This window comes from Ranitomeya imitator, chromosome 4 (assembly GCF_032444005.1).
Source record: "Ranitomeya imitator isolate aRanImi1 chromosome 4, aRanImi1.pri, whole genome shotgun sequence".
NCBI lineage: Eukaryota > Metazoa > Chordata > Amphibia > Anura > Dendrobatidae > Ranitomeya > Ranitomeya imitator.
The window spans coordinates 548,202,509-548,225,773 of NC_091285.1; the positions used below are offsets into that span (position 1 = coordinate 548,202,509).

The following is a 23,265-nucleotide window of genomic DNA, read 5'->3' on the forward strand; positions in this document are numbered from 1 at the left end:
AGATCCCCGATCTGCGAGAGCGGGGAACGGACCGCGGGCGCGCCTCGGACGCTGCAAGCAGCGTCCGCGGCGCGCCAGGAAACACCGGCGCGTCGCTAGCGCGTGCCAAACATGGCACGCGCTAGTGCTGCGCGTTCTCATTGCCGTGAATGGGCGCGCTAACGGACGCGCTGCACAGCGTTAATTTCGCCGTGCAACGCTGTCCGTTAAGCGCGTTCCCATAACGCAATGGGAACCCAGCCTAATCTATCAAGGTCCAACTTTGCTAAACTATAAAGGACCTGATGCTTATACGTTGATGCCAGGTTCCCCAAAACATTTTATGGAGCCCATGCCTTGGGTTTGAGTTGTTTGGTAGCATGAGAGGGAACTACTCAATATTGGTATTACTGTGAGTATTGATTGGTGTATGAACACAGTATTCAATACGGTGAAAAAAGTATACCAAATTATGCCAATTGCAGTTCAGAAAGTAATGAAGTCTTGATGTTGCTGCAAATCAGTATCTTGTAATACGCTAAAGAAAATGTAAATAACTAGAGGTACAAGAATCAAAATCATATATATCGACCCTAAATCTAAGAACACTTTTTATTATTAAAACCAAGGCAAACTATACCACCTAAAGTGACAAACTCAAACAAAAAAACAGTGCTCAAACAAGGAGAGACATACCCAAAACCTAATGGGGGTAACTAGACAACCCTAACTGAGGCACCTATACCTGCCCCTACCTAGCTGCGGAGGTAGATGCCCTAGGGGGGAACGTTATGGCGCCCCCGCTCCACGATGACTAACCCTATAGGCCCTGATACACCCTGCAGCCACTAGTAACATAGTAACATAGTTAGTAAGGCCGAAAAAAGACATTTGTCCATCCAGTTCAGCCTATATTCCATCATAATAAATCCCCAGATCTACGTCCTTCTACAGAACCTAATAATTGTATGATACAATATTGTTCTGCTCCAGGAAGACATCCAGGCCTCTCTTGAACCCCTCGACTGAGTTCGCCATCACCACCTCCTCAGGCAAGCAATTCCAGATTCTCACTGCCCTAACAGTAAAGAATCCTCTTCTATGTTGGTGGAAAAACCTTCTCTCCTCCAGACGCAAAGAATGCCCCCTTGTGCCCCTCTCCTTCCTTGGTATAAACAGATCCTCAGCGAGATATTTGTATTGTCCCCTTATATACTTATACATGGTTATTAGATCGCCCCTCAGTCGTCTTTTTTCTAGACTAAATAATCCTAATTTCGTTAATCTATCTGGGTATTGTAGTTCTCCCATCCCCTTTATTAATTTTATTGCCCTCCTTTGTACTCTCTCTAGTTCCATTATATCCTTCCTGAGCACCGGTGCCCAAAACTGGACACAGTACTCCATGTGCGGTCTAACTAGGGATTTGTAAAGAGGCAGTATAATGCTCTCATCATGTGTATCCAGACCTCTTCAGTGTTCATTCATTGTTTTTATGCTCAATGGGGACCTAGTTCTTCCCTAGCATAAGTTGTTTACTGTCTAGTGATAGAGGACCCTCTAGTCTGTGGGTAGAGGCTTTCACTAGTGGCTGCAGGGTGCATTAGGGCCTATAGGGTTAGTCATCGGGGAGTGGGGGCGCCATAACGTTCCCCCCTAGGGCATCTAACTCCGCAGCTAGGTAGGGGCAGGTATAGTTGCCTCAGTTAGGGTTGTCTAGTTACCCCCATTAGGTTTTGGGTATGTCTCTCCTTGTTTGAGCACTGTTATTTTGTTTGAGTTTGTCACTTTAGGTGGTATAGTTTGCCTTGGTTTTAATAATAAAATGTGTTTTTAGATTTAGGGCAGATATATATGATTTTGGCAAATCAGTATCTTGTATCATTCAAACATTTTAGAAATAGATTACTAAAAGTAAAACTCGCATGCCATATGAATTGTTCTTAATTGAATATATCTCTGTATTCACTTACAGAGTGGGTCACATTCCTGTTTTATTGTTTTATGTTATACTATATATATTTCCTTTATAGTACAGCATCAATACTGTGTCCTCAATTGTGGTTCACCAGTTAGAAGGACTGAAGCACTGTTCCACAGATTTAGAGCACAATTCATCATTTGCATCACTTTTTTTTAATCTTGTTTGACGTTTTTAGCATCAAATTAATCAAAATGGCATGCACAGTTCATGAATTTTGTGTTAAAGTCAAAATGTTCTTTTTGTTCTGTCTAACTATTTTTGCAACTATTTAGAGCAAAAAGTCGAATGTTTTGGAAAATGCCACAAAAATTGCTCAAAAACTTCTGGTGTACATAAAATCACTCTGGAGTACATTTTTGACAAATTTAAGACTGTTTGATTAATTGCAAATACTGAATCAGGCAAAAAATATCTGGAGACCCTAAATTATCCATACAGTGCCTGATTAAAAAAACAGGCAAACACAAATAAAATAGACTTCAAAAAAGGCACAAACGTAAGGATCCAACTGACCAAAGTGTTTTAGTCAATGAAAAGAAAAACAGAAACTAGGTATAACAAATATAATTATGTAAATAGCTGATACTTACATAACTCCTCCCTGTGTATCTGAGAGCTTGATTTTGGCATGGCTGTTATAGTGACAATTGGACATGGATTCCCTCCCAATGTTTGGCACAATGTCTGTTGCTTGAAATAAACTCGATGTTGTTTGCATCTGTGCTCCAAAATCTGTAAGTGGGACTAAGAAGGACAAACATGTCACTGCAGAGACTTCATGGAAACATCAGCTCAGGTCATCATGCAATTGTAAAGCTATTTTCCTGATTCTCTCTAACCTCGTTCTCAGTAACAGCTCATAAACATTGCCATGTCCTCTATGCACTTTTAGAACCGAGCTCTTCCACACTGCTATACTAGCCCTGCTAGACTAATATTCTCTCCTTGAAACATTGACTCTTTATGAAATTGATGGCATTGTTGGGTTTAGAGGGCTCATGCACCTTTAAGCCAGACATACCTTAGCTCTTCAATGCTGGTATTGTATGAGCCTGAAGCTGATAACTATGGATGAGCGAACACAAACTGTAAAAATCAGAGTTCATACTGATCACGTAGTGTCTGGTACTGAACTCCAAACATGGACGTCTCCTGGAAGTCTTTGTTACGCTTAATAAAGCTGCAGCACAGCCAATCATCAATATTTTAAGCTGTGGGCACATCCTGGAGACATCATAGCCATGCTAAGTATTGGCATGGCTATAATTGGCCAGTGCCACTCTATACCCAGCCTGTATAACCATCGATCATGGACGGTAATGCTGCTTGAGTGATTGATAGTGTAAAATAAATACCGTATATGCTCGAGTATAAGCTGACCCGAGGCACCTACTTTTGCCACGGAAAACTGGGTAAGCTTAATGACTCGAGTATAAGCCGGGTATGCATTGTCCCCCTCATCCCTGTCCTTCTATGCGTGGCTCCCCCTGTCCTGTCCTGGTATGTGGCTCCCCCTGTCCTGTCCTGGTATGTTGCCTCCCCTTTCCTGGTATGTGGTTCCCCCTGTTCTGTCTTGATATGTGCTCTCCCTGTCCTGCCCTGTATACGGCTGCCCCTGTCCTGTCCCGGTATGTGGCTCCCCCTGTCCTGTCATGGTATGTGGCTTCCCCTGTCCTGTCCTGGTATGTGGCTCCCCCGTCCTGTCCTGATATGTGGCTCCCCTTGTCCTATCCTGGTACGTGGCTCCCCTTGTCCTATCCTGGTATGTGGCTCCCCTCATCCTATCCTGGTATGTGGCTCCCCTATCTTGTCCTGGTATGTGGCTCCCCCTGTCCTGGTATGTGGCTCTCCCTGTCCTGTCCTGATATTTGGCTCTCCATGTCCTGTCCTGGTATGTGGCTCCCCCTGTCCTGTCCTGGTATGTGGCTGCCCCTGTCCTAGTATGTGGCTTCCCCTGTCCTGGCATATGGCTTGTCCTGTCCTGGTATGTGACTCCGCCGTCCTGTCCTGGTATGTGGCCCCCCTCGTCCTATCCTGGTATGTGGCTCCCCCTGTCCTGGTATGTGGCTCCCCAGTCCTGTCCTGGTATGTGACCCCCCTAGTCCTGTCCTGGTATGTGGATCCCCCTGTCCTGTCCTGGTATGTGGCTACCCCTGTCCTGTCCTGGTATGTGTGGCTCCCCCTGTTGCATGCATGGCTCTCCCAGTTCCGCATTGCTCAGCTCCCCCGGTCTGCATGGCTTGGCTCCCCTGTCCCGCATAGCTCAGCTCCCCCATCCCCTGTAGCTCAGCTCCCCCTTCCCTTGGTTGTACGCATTGCCCCCCTCCCCGTCACACTCACCCTCCTCCCGCCTACATCTCTTTCCTTGCATCTCCGCTGTACCGGCACCGGCGGCCCTCTTTCCTTTGCTCAGCAGTTATATGGTACCGCTCATTAAGGTAATGAATATGTGCTCCACGCCTATGGGAGTGAACATGCGTTCATATTCATTACCTTAATGAGTGGTACCACGTGAGCGCTCAGCACAGGAGAGGAGAGCCGCCGGTGCCGGGACATGGAGATGCAGGGATGGAGATGCAGCAATGGAGGGGGAGTAGGATGTCTTCTGTTCGCCAGCGGTTGCAGCTGTCACTGTGCCACAGCTCCTGCCGCTGCTACGCCACTCCCCCCCCGCCAGTGTTCTGGACAACTGACTTGTGCATACGTCTAGAGGGGGCGTTTTAAGCCCTAAAAATTGTGCTGAATATCTCGGCTTATACACGAGTATATACGGTAGATGAAAAAAAAAAGACCTCCCTATTTTTATTAACCAGCCAAAGGAAAGCAGACAGCTGTAAGCTTGTGTTATTATGCTGGGAAGAGGCCAATATCCATTGATCTTCAAAGCCTATTAATATCAGAACCCATTGTGACAATGCGACATGTGCGTCAACCTTATGACTCTTACACTAGACCATGACTTCAGGCAGTGACTAGGTCCTGCACGTCCAGAAACATTCCGGGCCTACTGGTAGCTGAAAGTCCCTGACTAGGGTGAAGATGCTGGGGTTTTCCACATGCAGTGGTGGTAAGTAGAGGTGCTAAGGACCATACTAGGGGGAACAAGCAGGAGAGATTGGCTGGGGTTCTGAATGATGAAGCTTTACATTTTTATTATTTTTTAACCTTTTGCTAGTTCTCTACAGAGCCGCAAAATGGCAGCCCGTAGAAGACTGTACATTTTTGTAATATTCGAGTATAATTGAATTTCACTTGAATAAATTCACCCAACTCTATACAACAGGTTTATTTTTAAATTCACTATCGGTGTGCATTTTTAATAAGCAATGATGACAACATGTGAATGTAATTAGAACACTGGACATGGGACATTAGGTAGATATATTTAGTTTGTTTCATGTTTGAGTGTCATCAGATATTCTAAATATGTTTTACAACTTTTAAACACTGAAGGTTCTTCTATCATTTGCTTTTGACAAATTTAAACCTTAGAATAAATCTGAAAGAAACCTTAAATGTAGTACCATCTGGAGCATAAAATCATTATAACCTCAAGGTAGAATAAATGTATTGTGAACACATTTACAGGAATGACAAATATACTATTCTGAGCTACACCTAAAGTGTAGGCAAATGAAATTGGTATTATAGACACACGGTGAAAAATTCTGACAAATTGATTTGAACTTTGCATTCAATTTCCTGGGAAACTCAATTTGCAGTGAAATAGTTTGCAGTGAAGTGAATGTTCCTTATTATGCACTGACATCTCTGCTTATTGAGGGTCTGATAATCCTTACACATCAGCTTTTTGAAGGGGATGCAATAATGATATAGCGTAGCCCTTTCAATAAGCCCACTTTGCCAAGAGGCAACATGAGTATGTCGCTTCAGGCGAGAGCTCTTTGCCACCCCTAGAGGAGCAGGGCTGGTCCAACAGCCTGCAAAATGTTTAATTGTATTGGTGTCCTCAGGATGGCAATACTTTTGAAACCTTTGGTGGCGCTTAGGGCTATCACTCCCTGCTCTGCCAGTTACTCCAGAAGGCCGCAGGATACTTCTGGCCTGTGGCCTGTTGAAGGTTGGCACAATGCAAGGGACTTCAAGCGGAGTGATGACATCACTATTTAACCGCCAGCACCTATTATGAGACAATGGTCAAAATAAAAAAAATAACCAGTGCTTTCAGACCTCAAATAATGCAAAGAAAAAGGGAATTACACTTACCGGTAATTCGGTTTCCAGGTAGTCCCTCAGGACAGCACCCTGGAGGACGTCCTTCCTTGACCTATAGCGGGACAGGATCATAGAGAGGTTAAAAGGACCCTCCCACCTCCACCCTCCAGTGTTGTTTCAAAGTACCACCGAAGGATGGAAATAAATGGTCTATACATGCCCTTACAAACACGTGTGTAGTAAACCCTTTAACGCCTCCGTCTTAATTTCGAGCCATGGTGACCCAAAGGATGAACGATCTGCCGGTAGCTTAATCCCGTGCAAGCCTAAAAAGGGAACATAAGGGAGGGAACTATGGGTGCTGTCCTGAGGGACTACCTGGAAACCGAATTACCGGTAAGTGTAATTCCCTTTTTCCATTACGTCCCTCAGGCCAGCATCCTGGAGAATACCAAAGCAACTCTCCCAGGGTGGGTACAGAAGCCAGGAATCAAAGTCCAAGGCAAAAACCGGACTAGATGATAAATAAATGATCTGAAAGATCAGAAAAACCATAGATATCTAAAGAGATCCGCAAAGAGAAACACCGTAGTGTCTGATATACATCTATAATGGCCAATTTCAGTATGAAATGTGGTAAACGAAATAAGCATCAGAAGTAGAGAGTGAAATACACCCATTGTACTCCAATACCAATAATGAACCACAGCAAGTTATTTATTGTGATAGATACTTATAGACATCACAGCCCCAGAATAGGGTTAGAAAACCTTATTGCCCAGCAAAATATGGTGAAAGTCCCAGCCACCACACCATGAGGACTGTACCGACCAATGATAAGCTCCATGTGCTTATAACAGGACTGTTCCTTCATCGGTCCTTCTGGGCTCAGGTTAAACCTTGGTTACAGACCATCTTACCATACTACAAGGAGACCTGCAGGACAGAGGCCCTGGACTGCGGGAAGATCAAACCAATAACAGTTAGTACATGGATAATGGCAGAGCATTGGGATGTACGCACATTACTCATCCAGGAGATCACGTCTATTCCAAATCCTTAGATGTCTAACCCCAAGTAAGGGTTATATATTGTTGAAACTAAGGAATACACCATCCGGCAGGTAATATCTCCTGCCATTACCAACGTCGGGCTTCTCTTTAGAAGCGCTGAAAGAAACGTGGATCATTACTCCTGTTTTACTGATGTTAGACACAGGGAGTCTGGACTCTGAATCGATGAAGGTGGTGGTGAAGGTGGTGCTAGTAAAATCTTCCGACACTTGAAATTATTCGAAACTGCATTTATACGAGTCATTGGTCCAGACATTATAAGTATGTCAACTTATTTGTCCATATCTGCATATACGCACATACATATCCCAAGAGGCAATCTTCTCAGGGATCTTTATACACTCAGACTGCCATTGTGGGAGTAACCATAATCCATGGCTAGAGAAAAGTAGGTTTCTTCCTCATCACAGAGGGAGATTATCTACTGTGAGGCAGTGAGACTATGGGGTCTTAACTGTAAGAGCCCTGGATACAGATTCATTTATCTTAGGAGCCGCGAGTATGGGATCCTCTGCCGCACAACACAGTGCTGCTGCTTCACCACAAGGTACAGAAGGCAGTGCTGATGTCCCTGGTAAACATAACGCAACAGACTTATGGGACAAGAATCTGTCCGATTGCCAAATGTGGAGTTTGGGAAGGATTAATAATAACAACAATAATAAACTTTATTTATATAGTGTCAATATATATCGCAGTGCTTTACAGTTTGACAGTTTCAAACACAGTCATAAGTAACAACCACATAATAATTAAAGCAAAATAAAACGACCCTGCTTGTGAAAGCTGACAATCTACAATGAGGCGGGGAAGATACAAAGTACAGGTGTGTATCAACAATATTTTATTTACAATGATGGCCAGCCATCTTCAGGGGGTGGGGGATAGATGGAGACAGTGAATGGGCTACACACACAAACATAAAATGACTTATTAGGGAACGTGATAGGCCGCTCTGAACAAATGTGTCTTAAGGGAGCGCCTAAAACTATGCAAATTGTAGATGGTCCTAATATCTTAGGGCAAAGCATTCCGAGGCGGAAGGAATCCTTACTTCCAACTCGTGGGATCTTCCACTCCCAGGACAGAAGTATGTCCTTTTATAGGATTATAGGATGTACCAAAATGACATATGTCATCTTATAAAGCTAATTATGTAATAGACTTGCCTTTAGCACTCAAGGTAGAACCTACCTGAGAGATCTGTTCCAAACAGAAGAAATGCAAATTTTACTAAGCCAATTCAAGCATATCTGTTTGCTTGACTAAGCCCTGTTGTAAAGAAAGAAGTAACAGAAGCTGGATCTGGGTCCGAAAAAACAAGGACTCCATATCTGGAGTTGAGGCCCAAGACACTAATGTGAAGTTGTAGGCCGAAGATACAATGTGCGGCCACACAACAAGGCACCAGACAGAAGGTCTGACCCATTGGCTCACAGCCAGAGGCGAAAAAGGCACCAAGTCCGGCACACTAATGATACCCCCTGCACTGCAAAGGGCACCGAAACCCTATGATGCAAAATGATGCATATAGGAACTATGAGGCAATGAAGCAATATGATGCACAAAGTTACTAAGAAGTGCTATGATGCATATAGCAACTATGGAGAAATATGATGCACAAAGGCAACTTGAAGCACTATGATGCATATAGGAACAAAGAAGCAATATGATGCATGTAGGAACCATGAGGCAACCTGCTGAAAAATAATGCACAAAGGTAATATGAAGCGCTATGATGCATATAGGAACCATGAAGCAATATGCTGTAATATAATGCACAAAGGCAATATGAAGCGCTATGATGCGTATAGAAACCATGAAGCAATATGCTGTAATTTAGTGCACAAAGGCAATCGGAAGCACTATGATGCATATAGGAACAGTGATGCAAAATGATGCACAGAGTCACTATGAAGCGTAATGATTCACATAGGAACCATGAAGCAATATGATGCAGAAAGGCAATATGAAGCACTATGATGCATATAGGAACAGTGATGCAAAATGATGCACAGAGTCACTATGAAGCGCTATGATGCACATAGGAACCATGAAGCAATATGATGCAGAAAGGCAATATAAAGCACTATGATGCATATAGGAACAATGAAGCACCATGATGCATATAGGAACCATGAAGCAATATGATGCAATCTGATACATGAAGTAACTATGAAGCGCTATGATGCATATAGGAGCAATGAAGCACCATGATGCATATAGGAACCATGAAGCAATATGATGCAATATGATACATGAAGTAACTATGAAGCGCTATGATGCATATAGGAGCAATGAAGCACCATGATGCATATAGGAACCATGAAGCAATATGATGCAATATGATACATGAAGTAACTATGAAGCGCTATGATGCATATAGGAACAATGAAGCACCATGATGGATATAGGCACCATGAAGCAATATAATGCAATATGATGCATGAAGTAACTATGAAGCGCTATGATGCATATAGGAACAATGAAGAAATATGATGTAATGATACATGAAGTGACTATGAAACAGTATGATGCCGTATGATGTCACAGAGGCACTCAGTATGATGCATAGATGTGCTATGATGCAGAATCATGCACAGAGGCAGTCAATATGATGCATAGAGGCACTATGATGCAGTACTATGCACGGAGGCACTCAATATAATGCATAGAGGCACTATGATGCAGTATTATGCACAGAGGCACTCAATATAATGCATAGAGGCACTATGATGCAGTATTATGCACAGAGGCACTCAATATAATGCATAGAGGCACTATTATGCAGTATTATGCACGGAGGCACTCAATATGATGCATAGAGGGCACTATGATGCAGTATTATGCCCGGAAGCACTCAATACAATGCATAGAAGCAGTATGATTAGGCCATGCCTGAAGGTGCCAAACAAGAGACCAGACTTACACTTTTAAGCAAAAGAGCAATCTATCAGAGTTCCAGATAAATCTCCACTCTGAACAGTACATCTCATTTGTCAGACTGACTCCACCCGAAGGAGCTAATTAATGAGCAGCAGCTGGAGGGCAGTCTTCATGGAGACAATGTGCCAATTTAACACCCTGTGTCCTCCTATGGATGGAGTAGTTAAGTTGCAAAGAACAGTAAAACGCTTGCTTATTGAACCAGAAAATGGAAAGCATGCTTCCAAAAAAGTCACTCTGAAGCCCAATCATAAGGCTCTGTGCAGACAAGACCTGCAACAAACTGAAGTCCAGTCATGAGATGTAGCCTGGACGTATGGCTTCACCACAGCCTAGAGGTCCAAGGCCTAGCTCCAGGTACAGCTTTGGCACCAAGGCCTGAGACTAGAGTCAGCCCAGAGGCCCAGGCCATCAATGCAACATTAACCCATGCACTCACCTGTGCTGGCTCCATACCTGCTAGAAGACAGGGGGAGCTAGTAACGCCGAGAGCCTACCGTGGAAGGAAGCGGCGTCCCGTCAGAAATGCTGCATTACTGCCTGTGCCCCCTTCCGTGTTCCATCGTGGAACGCACGCCGATCCTAAGTGCCGGCGCTCCTCTCTGACGTCGGTCACTGGAAGCGCAATGGCCTTCTTCACCACATGACTTTCGGAAGTAGCGGTGTTTTGCTGGTCGGCGTCCGAGCCGAGAGCCCCCCACTGGGAGGAGGCGGCTCTACCCAGGAGCCCGTCTGCTCGACTGGTCTCTGGGGCTGAGGGACTCCCCACCGGGGAGTTTCCACCCTGGGCTACTTGACAGGGGGAAGGATTGGACCTGCCGCACGATCCCCCTAAGCCCATTACACAGGCTGTTGGCTGAGGAACCTCTCAAAGAGGAGTCAGCAATGGTCCGTCTGACCAGGAAAAGGGAAGGCTGAGACCCCCGAACTCTGAGTCCATCTGGTACAGCACTGATAGCTGAGGGACCTCTACCCAGTGAGGTGTCAGCCACGGACCACTTGACAGGGGGAAGAGAATCCACAGGCTATCTTCACTCTAGGAGCAACCTCTCATACAACCGTCCCTGTAGGGACAGGAAAAACACTGGAGGGTGGAGGTGGGAGGGTCCTTTTAACCTCTCTATGATCCTGTCCCGCTATAGGTCAAGGAAGGACGTCCTCCAGGGTGCTGGCCTGAGGGACGTAATGGAAAATAAGTTTATAATCATTTAGAAACAACAATACTAATGTTTTAACTCAGGAAGAGTTCAGAAATCAATATTTTGTGGAATAACCATGATTTTTAATCACAGCTTTCATGCATCTTGGCATGCTTTCCATCAGTCTTTCACACTGCTTCAGGCGCAAAAATTTAAGCAGCTCTTTGTTTGATGCCTTGTGACAATCCATCATCCTCTTGATTACATTCCAGAGGTTTTCAATGGGGTTCAGGTCTGGAGATTGGGCTGCCCATGACAGGGTTTTGATGTGGTGGTCTCTTAATTTTTGCCAGAGCTGTATATGGGAGCTATGGTGGCATCATACTGAATATAGTGGGTTATGGGGAATCATACTAGTTATAGGGGGGCTGTAGAGCATCATATTGTTCATAGGAGGCTATGGGGCAAATTATGCTGTGTGGGCAATCCAAATGTGTATGGGTGGTTATAACAAGGAGGTATAGTGTAGAGTGAGGGTATAATAGAGAAAAGATTCAGTGTTAACAGAGCTAGTATAAAGAAGGAGTAGTATGTATATGGGCACAGTATAGAGAGGGGAACATATTGAAGTTGGAGATTAACATGGGAAAACGATGAAGAGAGGACAGCATGAAGTAGGAAAATTGTGGTGGTTCTAATTCATAAGGGTGGATGGCGTGAAGATTATATCTCATAAGGGTGAACAGTGTGGTGGTTATAGATCATTAAGGGAGATGTGTGTTATAGTTCATAACCGTGGATGGTGTGGAGGCTGTGTATCATAAGGGAGTTGTGTGTGAGCCATGTTTTATGCTGGAAGCACAGTCAGGGCAATTAGTCAAGGGCACAGCATAATGAAGGTATTTTTATTCAGGAACAATATGATACTGTTGGGATGTAGTGTAAAAGGCAGGAGAGGTTTGTAAAAACAAGTGGTGGATGTCTAAAGTTATTATGACGTCAGGACCAGATTGAGACGAAAGGGATAATAATGACTCCAATCAGAGAAGATGTCACAATACCTGGATGAAAATGTTAACTTGTGATAATGCTTGTTTCTAATCAGTACTGTGGTTCCTGTATGGTCTGTAGTCTGATGATAGCTGATGACACAAATTCTCAAAATCTCCTTACCGTTTTCAAAGAAGCTAGCCTATCAGAGTTTTTCTCCTCTTAATATATTGCAGTCATCATATTATATAGCACTGTGTATTTACAATTGCTCAATTTGCCCTTCAACCCAGCTAATTCTTCTGTTGTCTAGGCTCTATGTAGGAACAACAAGTCTCATCTCTGCATTTATTATTCACCACTTCATCTTCTAACCCAGCAGTTCTTCCCCTCCACCCCTGCCAGGTGACTTATGATGCATACAGGGAAATTTACTTTCTTTTCCTATATCAAGTTTCAAAGGATTCAGTTAGTCAGTTTGTAATCTTGTGATGTCATAGAGCTTATGGAAAAGAGAAGAATTAGCTGGGAAGAAGGCAAAAATGAGTGATTGTAAGACAGTGCCATATAATGTGATGATTGCAGTATATTAAGAAGATAAAAATGTTGATTGGAGTGCATCTTTAAGGACATACTGAGCTCATATTGCAATTGATAGCTGTGTTAATCCTGGAGTTGTATTCATGTACTGATGTAAGTGTTGGTGATGTATTCATGTACTGATAATGGTTCAGGTGATTCATCCGCATACTGTCGGTGTTTCTGGTGTTGTGTTCCTGTATAGACTGTTGTTCTGATGCTGTATTTCTGTACTGATGGTGGTTTCAGCTGTGTGTTTTTTCAAAGGACAGTCACTTGTTCTACAAACTGCAATACTGGAGCACTGCAGTATCTTAATATATACTTACTTTGTAATGTCTTCACATCCTGTTTGGTCCAGATGTGTCCGGATCCCAGAATTCCAAGCGGCGGAAGTTCACCGACCCCCATATTAGGACACCCAAGTAATGTTGTGTCAATATGGAAACTGCTTGTGGTACCAGCCTCTTGGGTGGTACCACCAGCGGAACACCATCGCACCACACACACACACACACACACACACTGCATATGCCGTATGCACCACACACACATACACTGTATACACCGTATGCACCACACACACACACACTGTATACGCAGTACGCAGCCTGTAGCATGGTACCACCAGCGGAACACTGTCGCGAATATGCCACCACCCGGATCAGCCGAATGATTCACTGACCGCCGCCATCTTTGTACAGGAGGAGTGCATGCGCCGTTTTAATGTGACCGCCGCTATCTGTCTGCACAAAGATGGCGGCAGTCTGATTTACTTTTACCTACTTTGCTTTCATTTTAACACAGGGGGAGAGGTGAGTGCACATAGGAAAGAGGACACACAAGGGGGAGGCAGCTCAAATGAGAGAATACATGAGGGAAGAAGACAGCACAGTGGTGGAGAGAGAGAGCAGACAATGGGGACAGCACATGGGGTACACAGGTCAAAGAAGAGATGACATGAGAGGAGAAGACAGCAGATGGGGAGAGAGAAAGCGCACAGGAGTGAGAGAGACAGAGCACAGGGGGGAGAGCTCAAACGAGACAGGACATGACGGAAGAACACAACACAGGAAGGAGAGAGACAGCAAACAAGGGGGATAGTGCATGGGGTAGACAGGCCAAAGAAGAGTGCACAGATGGGAGAACTCAGCACATGGGGAAAGAGAGAGTTGATAGGTGGGTGAGCACAAGGAGGGGAGATTCTAAAGGCTGCTATAGCATCAGGCCTCCATCTATTACAGTATAAGCAAGTAGATGATCACATGTTGAAGTTCCCTAAGATGACTAAACAATAATGAGTACCGTAATAGCAAAACCCCCCAAAAATGACTGAATTGCGTTTGTTCTGGTTTAAATTGCATTGAAGGGAGGGGAACCATTTACATTTTTGCCTCAAGCAACAGAAAAGCTAGTAATGGCCCTGCTCTTCACATACTATCCACTAAGTATCAGCAGGGAAGAGTTTTGCAACTATCCCCCACACATCAATATTACAACACTGTCCAATCCTGCATCGGAAACTAGAATATGTGAGCGTGCTAAGAACACTGGTAAGAAATCAAGATACTAAATTCTATGGCTTAAGAAAGTTACTCTTACCAAGAGAGCAGAGTATGTGTAAGGATAATGATATGCCAAGTAACAGACATCATCGTAATGTGGGAATTTCACAGTGAAAGTCAAAGTGTAATATTTTCTCCTCTTTCCATCAGATGCTCGGTAACAAAACAAGTTTCTAGTAAAAATATAAGAAAAAAGAGATGTTTAAGTATTTTATAGTCAGAATAGCAGGAAGATGTAGCACATTTTAGTTCATGCTTCTGCTTCTGGATCACCTGATTACACAGGATTTACTGAACACAAAGTTGATATTTGCTTACTCATTACAGTTGAGTGTTCACCACTTTGTCTTTTAACATGTAAATTACCGTAGATTTAGGATTTCTAGTGTCAACCCAGTAAGTGGAGGACCCTGGGTTGGCCATTTGTTCAGGTGTGCATAACATTTTCTATATAATGGGATTGAAGTTTTAAAAAACACCATTCTATGAGTTATTTGAACACTTCCAGCACTGAAATGCTGCATGCAGTGTATTTTCTGACCTTTTGTGTGCTGCACAGACTCTGTACTACCATATTATCCCTTCTTATTGCACATTATTATGGTGTTATAATCTCCCAAAGAAACTTTTATTCAATAATACAATGTATTATATACAGTTATACTCAAACGTTTACATACCCCGGCAGAATTTTAGCTTTCTTCGCCTTTTTTCAGAGAATATGAATGATAATACCAAAATGTTTTCTCCACTCATGGTTAGTGGTTGGGTGAAGCCATTTATTGTCAAACTACTGTGTTTTCTCTTTTTAAATCATAATGACATCCCAAAACATCCAAATGACCCTGCCGGGGTATGTAAACTTTTGAGCACAACTGTACACTGTATAAGAGCATGCCATATCTGGAAACACCTTTACACGTCTCTGTATAAATCGGAGGTAATTACAGTATGGACAGACTGCTGGGGTATCAAATTACGCTTTGTTTCCAATAATTAGGCAAGTTAGTATTTTGACCATATCAAAATTTTTATGCAGATTTTTCAGCTCCAAGCTGTAGAAAACTTGATTATTGGATAGAAACAGATCAGGTGATGTGTATTTGTGTAATAAGGGAGAGTGAGGTCTATGGATATCAATGCCCTTTATCAAGACGTGCAAAATGATTAGTCTGCTTGATATCCTCAGGTAAAATGGACCGCAAATGGTGGTTTCTGGTCCAAAATGTTAAGTTTGCAGTCACTCTCCAGTCACTTTGTGCTGCTGGGATTTGCCACTTTCTGAGTCGGGACCAGCGAGTACATATGTGTTATGCATACTCCCGCACTCCCGTCTAGTAATGCAGCAGACTACTGGATCAGTAACAGAAACAGACCTCCAATTCTACACCAGCATCGTGAAGGTGAGGTACTGCTATGGGCTGTATTATTAAAGACTAGATGGTGGCCCGATTGTAAAGCATCGGGTATTCTAGAACATGTATGTACTGTATGTACGTCGCGCTGTGAGTGGGGGTTAAATTACGCGCCAATATCGCTGATTGGTCGCGCCCAGCTGGCCGATCAGCGAAGCGTGGTTCAAATCTGGCGCCAGTTCACGGCCAGACTGTGCCTGTCGCTGATTGGTCACGACCAGCCAGGCACAACCAATGACCGAAGCGGTGTTTAAATACCACGCCAATATTGCTGATTGGTCGCGGCCAGGCACGACCAATCAGCGAAGCGTGGTTTAAATCCCACGTCAATTCGCGGCTGGACCGCGTCTGTCGCTGATTGATCACAGCATGTCGGGGGTTCGGGGTGCAGGATATAGTACAGCCACGTAGTATGTAGTATATAGCACAGCCACGTAGTATATAGCACAGCCACATAATATATAGCAGCCACATATTATATAGCACAGCCACGTAGTATATAACAGCCACATAGTATATAGCACAGCCACATAGTATATAGCACAGCCACATAGTATATAGCACAGCCACGTAGTATATAGTACAGCCACGTAGTTTATAACACAGCCCACGTACTATATAACACAGACAGCCATGTAGTAAATAGCAGAGCCACGTAGTATATAGGAGAGCCATGTAGTATATAGCAGCCATGTAGTATATAGCAGCCACATAGAATATAGCACAGCCACGTGGTATATAGGAGCCACGTAGTATATATCAGCCACGTAGTATATAACACAGCCCACACAGTAAATAACACAGCCCACACAGTATATATCACTGCCCATGTAGTATATATCAGTCACACAGTATATAACAGCCCACGTAGTATACGGCGTTATGCCGCGGTGTAACGCAGTCAGTTTAACGGACTGCTAAAACGCTATGTGGGCGGCGGGCGCACTAACTGCAGGGGAGTAGGGGGCGGCCATTTCGCGGGCGGACTGTGCCCGTCGCTGATGCCGCGACCAATCAGCGAATTGGGATTGGGAATTCCATGACAGACAGACAAACAGACAGACAGACAGACAGACAGACAGACCGAAGTGCTCCTTAGACAAATTATATATATATATATATACATATATATATATATATATATACAGCCAGCTGGACCTTTATGGGTTGCAGATGGAATCAAAATCAACTCAAATTTATTTCCACGTTTTAGAAGCCACTTTCTTCAAGTAATGGCACATAAAATGGTTTTTATGCAGGACAATGCTCTATCACATGTATTAAAGAACTACACTGTGGAGACTGTGGTTAATGCTGCCCAAAAAATTTACCTGAACTAAACTTGTGGGCCCTTCTTAAAAAGATTTATGGTGAAGAAAAACTGAACACTAACAACTGACGCTGTTCAGATAATCAGCGTAGGGTAATCATACATCTATTAACAAATTGCCAAAGACAAATAAACCCTATCTAAAGACCATAAAAATTAACTTTTAGCTAGACTTTTTAACCCCTTCATGACCCCAGCTTTTTTCGGTTTTGCGTTTTCGTTTTCCGCTCCCCTCCTTTCCAGAGCCATAACTTTTTTAATTTTCCATCAATATGGCCATAAGATTGCTTATTTTTTGCGGGAAAAGTTGTACATTTGAACATCATTGAAAATGGGAAAAAAATTCAAAGTGCGGTGAAATTGTAAAAAAAAGTGCAATCCCACACTTGTTTTTTGTTTGGATTTTTTGCTAGGTTCACTAAATGATAAAACTGACCTGCCATTATGATTCTTCTGGTCATTACGAGTTCATAGACACCAAACATGTGTAGGTTTTTTTTATCTAAGTGGTAAAAAAAAATTCTAAACTTTGCTAAAGAAAATAAAAAATTGCCCAACATTCCGAAACACGTAGCATCTCCATTTTTTGTGATCTAGTGTTGGGAGAGGGCTTATTTTTTGGAAGCCGAGCTGATGTTTTTAATTATACCATTTAGGTGCAGATACATTCTTTTGATCGCCCGTTATTGTATTTTAAAGCAATGTCGCAGCGACCAAAAAAACGTAATTCTGGCGTTTTGAATTTTTTTCTCACTACGCCGTTTAGCGATCAAATTAATCCTTTTTTTCATTAATAGATCGGGCGATTCAGAACGCAGTGATATCAAATATGTGTACATTTGATTTTCTTTTGCTTTATTTTGAATGGGGCGAAAGGGGGGTGATTTAAACTTTTATATATTTTTTTCATATTTTTAAAACATTTTTTTTTACTTTTGCCATTTTTCAATAGTCTTCATGGGAGGCTAGAAGCTGCCACAACTCGATCGGCTCAGCTACATAGGAGCGAAGCTCAGATCGCTCCTATAGCTGAATTCCTGCATTGCTATGAGCGCCGTCCACAAGAAGACCTCTAGTTGTTATGCCGGCGCGTTGCTGACCCCCGATCACATGACGGGGTCAGCGATGCGCGCATTTTCGGCTCAATGGCCAGAATCTGTAGTTAATTGCCGCTGTCAGCATTTGACAGCGGCATTTCACTAGTTATTAGCGGCGGGTGAATCGCAATTCCACCTGCCGCTATTGCGGGCACATGTCAGCTGTTCAAAACAGCTGACATGTCCCGGCTTTGATGCGGGCTCACCGCCGGAGCCCGCATCAAAGCAGGGGATCTGACCTCGGACATACTGTCCCGTCCGAGGTCAGAAAGGCGTTAAAGTGTCGGGATCAGTCTATGACCACTCCTGGCACTTGGCACTTGGTACCGGGTGTTAGCTGCCAGAATCAGCTGACACCTGGCGGCCATCGCCCGCACACTCCCTGCGACCTGGGGCGATCGCTCAGAAGTAATATTCCATCCATGGTCAGATAGACCCAGGGCACATGGACTGAATATTAAGTCCGATGTCAGAAAGGGGTTAATGAATTAGGTGTGACTTACAGCAATGGTCCCTCCATAAGCCTGGTGTGTATTAATCTTAATTAATTGGCCTATATATGTTTTATAATCAGATTTTATAATTGCATTTATTTAGTTAATGCTCAGTTTAGAGATGTAATTGAGTGGCGTGCAACTCTAAACTGACTCCACATGTGAGGACCCCTTCTTAGGATGTAAATACATTGTCATTTTGTGGGAAGGAGTTAGTCAAGTGTCCACATCCTAACAACCTTGAATGTAGGGCAAATAGATGAGGACACTGATTAAAACTAATACCTGACATACCAAAGCATTTTTTCCAGTCAACATAAGAAGTAGAGTTTAAAAGTGCATGTTTTATAACACATAAAAACAACAGCACAGTTTTGGATGAAATCTTTGGTCATTACTAAGTCGCATTTGAACGTCAAGAAGTCTTTATTGAAATCACGGCTCTTAAGAGGTGGTGAATGCTAACACTTGATAAGGAGTATTCCTCTGTCAGGAGGCCCGATTTTCTTTGAATATGAGACCAGCCATTATATTCACTTTTGAAATAACCATTAAACTATATTGTACCCACTAGTGCATTTCAAACCAATTTCCTCACACAGCACCAATTATGCTTCGGTCTAACCTTCCTAGTTTTAAGAGAAGTTTTCAGACAAATTGTATGATCTCTGTTGTACCTGAGCACAAAATGAACTGTGGTGGACTGTGGAGTCTGTAATCTTACCTTACAGTATTCTTTAGCGCATTCCTAAAGGGATATTCTCAATTTATTAAATTGCTTTGTTAGACAACATAAAATTAAGCAAGTTTGCAACAGACTTGCTTTTTCTATTTGCCGTATTTGTCTTGCAATAAGAGCAATTAATCTAATAGAGTGTACAGCTAAATTTCATGGAGCTTAGTCGTCAATGCTGGACCAGACTTTGCCTAAGTGTGCCCAGTTGTTACATTCCTTGAGAGGGGTAATTTCCTAAAATACCAGTCACTTCTAACCTGCCCATTGATTTCTGTACAGAAGATATCTGCGGACATTCCTCCTTCTCCCTCTAAAGGTACCGTCACATTAAGCGACGCTGCAGCGATATAGGCAACGATGCCGATCGCTGCAGCGTCGCTGTTTCATCGTTGTGTGGTCGCTGGAGAGCTGTCACACAGACAGCTCTCCAGCGACCAACGATGCTGAAGTCCCCGGGAAATCAGGGTAAACATTGGGTTACTAAGCGCAGGGCCGCGCTTAGTAACCCGATGTTTACCCTGGTTACCATTGTAAAAGTTAAAAAAAACAAACACTACATACTTACATTCCGGTGTCTGTCCCCCGGCCTCAGCTTCCCTGCACTGTGTCAGCGCCGGCCGGCCGTAAAGCAGAGCACAGCGGTTACAATGGTAACTAGGGTAAACATCGGGTTACTAAGCGCGGCCCTGCGCTTAGTAACCCGATGTTTACCCTGGTTACCAGTGAACACATCGCTGAATCGGCGTCACACACGCCGATTCAGTGATGTCAGCGGGTGATCCAGCGACGAAAGTTCTGGCCTTCTAGCTCCGACCAGCGATGTCACAGCAGGATCCTGATCACTGCTGCATGTCAAACACAACGATATCGCTATCCAGGATGCTGCAACGTCATGGATCGCTATCGTTATCTTTGCTAAGTTGTTCAGTGTGAAGGTACCTTAAGCTCCTCACTAGCTGCTGATGCAAATCTTGCAAAATCACCAGCCCCCATCATTGCCTGCTTACAGTGCAGGTTTCCCAATCACAGCTCTCAAAGAGCCATGTGCTTGTCAAAATTCCCTTGTTATCTCTATATATCAGCGTCACTGATAGTAAAACTATAACTCAGCACATGTCCTGCAGTAACACATTTAACTAAGGCTACTCTCACACTTCCGTTTTTTGTGTCACGTCGCAATCCATTGATCTTTGAAATTTTCCCATAAACTGCATTTTCTCATAAACTTGCATTAGCGATGGATTGTGACGGATGGCCATCCGTTTCATCCGTCGTGCACTGGATCCGTCGGAAAATAGTGGTCCATCGTGGAGAGAAAACATTCAGAAGAACGTTTTTTCTGCACATCGGAAAATCATCAGCGACGGGTCCTGTGCTATCCATCGTTGGTTATAATGGAAGCCTATGGGCGCAGGATCCGTCGCCGACCATCACACACAGGAATCCAGTGACGTATCACGTTTTTTCCCTCTGAGCATGCCCGGGAGGATTTTCAAGTCCGGGAAAAATTAATTTCTCTCTCTCTATCCCGGAATTTCTCCATTCAAATTGTGGCAACAACACAAACGACGCATCCGTCATTAAACTGGATGCGTCAAACACATTTTTCACTATTTTCGTGACGTCCGTCGATACGTCATTTTACTGCACAATGATGCACAGCAGAAGACAGAAGTATGAAAGAGGCCTAATACTACAGCTCTACTACTCAATAGAACTGTCACTCCTTGCCAGAAACCTGGAAGTAAGGAGACTGCAAAGCAGTGAGCTGCTCAAGAGACAATGAAGAATAACCCTTTAAGAGTTCATCCGGCAAATGCAACTGTTAGACCAATAAATGATTACAAATTTTAAAAAAATACAACATAGATGCTAATGGCTACAGCAAGCCCCACTACATAATATGGTGTGCTTCAAGAAACCTGCATTTATAAAGTGCAGATCATTAGAACACTTCAACAAGGATTAAAAGGCCTTAAACACACAAGTAAAATATTTTTCTTGTCTAGCATGTGCTCAACATTTAAAGGGAAACTTCAAGTATTAGCATACCCTATTTATTATTACAGTATGGCTGAATTTAATCTATTCCTGGCTGCAAGCAGAAACACATGGAAAGCTGAGCTGTGTAAATAACAAACTGTGCTGCAAAGTGTCAACCAAGACATGTTCAGCGTAATGCCCCCATAAGGTAACGTTCACACTAGCGTTACGCTAATTTGTGTCGGGCGACGCAGCGGCGACGCATGCGTCATGCGCCCCTATATTTAACATGGGGGACGCATGCGTTTTTTTTTGTTGCATTGTGCGACGCATGCGTCTTTTTTGCCGCAAACGTCGGACCAAGAAAACGCAACAAGTTGCATTTTTCTTGCGTCCGAATTTCAGCAAAAAACGACGCATGCGTCGCAAAACGCAGCGTTTTTGCATGCGTTTTGCCGCGTTTTTGCGTGCGTTGTGCGTTGCGTCGCCGACGCAGCGGCGCACAACGCTAGTGTGAACGTAGCCTAAGAGAGCAGCAGTCTCACCTCTTTTATAAAGAGTAGTTCTGTTTTTGCTGTTCTACATGTGACACTGGCTATGTGAATAGGAGAGTGTGATTGGTTGAGACTTACTTATAGTAGGAGATGTTGGAGCCGGTTCTCATCCAATATGTCTTTCCCTGAAGAGCTTCTTTCACTGAATATAGAACAGGTTGCATACCTGTGTGAACAAAAGCAAAATTATTATCATACTTCAGAGTCTTACAGGAGAGCAGGAATACGATAGCATTGATGTTGGCTCATAGAAGGGGCCTTTTGTAAATAAGAAAGAATTGTAGAGTTAGTCTAGTGGTGAGCCAACGTGCTTGGATAAGGTGTTAATTACAATACACAATAAAACATAACTTTTACTATAAATACTGATAAAAATTACAACATTCACGACCTAAAAATGACTACTGTAGGCTGACAAAAAGATACAGGGTGCACTCAAATCCTAATTTATTACTGTCTATACCCTACCTTGCCGCGGAGGTTGGCACCCTATAAATCCTGCGCAATGGCGCCCCCGCTCAACGTAGGCTTACCCTGACTCACCCTAGAAAACCCTCAAGTGAGGAAAATAGACACACAGCAGACCATACAAACAGACAAACGAACAAAATTCAATAAACCAATGAGCTATGCAATTGGAGCAGCAAGAGAGAATATATAAAGTGCTCTTGTGCTATAATAGGTCAGTAATAGCGCACACTCAATATACAATTGCACATATCCCCATATGGCCTATCGCCTTCTCGTGGGATTAGACTGTACCTAGATACATACTGCCTGTCTGCGGGGGTTGGCACCCTATAAACCTGCGCAAATGGCGCCCCCGCTCCCGTCGTCTGGCCCTAATGTGCCCTAACAACGCCAAATGGCAACTAAACCGGAAAAATACAAAAAACAAGCCGTACGTACAGTCACCAAAAAAGGTAAACCATAACACCTAACACAAAAAAAGCCAATCCCCAATAAGCATAGAAAATACATAAAAGTGTACATATCTAAGTGTATGCATCTCAGTATACATATCTCAGTATGTTCACCTCGACGCGTTTTCCCGAGGTCGGTTCATCAGGAGACATACTAGAAAAATCTCACTTATCTGAGTGACGGGTAGAGGATAAATCACTCAAGGAGGTGTGCGGTGGAACAACGGGGAACAATGTCCATCCCTGTCCACAGGTTCCAATCAGCCTTGCACATAGCGATTTCGCCGTCCTTTAAATACACT

General features: G+C 43.5%; 1 protein-coding gene across 1 annotated transcript in view; it reads right to left on the reverse strand.

Moving 5' to 3' along the window:
• AGBL1 (AGBL carboxypeptidase 1) overlaps positions 1–23,265 on the reverse strand; it is a 1,336,772-nt gene that overhangs the window by 1,125,447 nt on the left and 188,060 nt on the right. The window contains exons 15-17 of the mRNA XM_069762409.1: positions 22,119–22,206; positions 14,469–14,604; positions 2,554–2,707 (exon numbers count right to left, since the gene is read on the reverse strand). Of these exons, the coding sequence (XP_069618510.1) occupies positions 2,554–2,707; positions 14,469–14,604; positions 22,119–22,206 (378 nt within the window). The remainder of the gene's footprint in view (positions 1–2,553; positions 2,708–14,468; positions 14,605–22,118; positions 22,207–23,265) is intronic.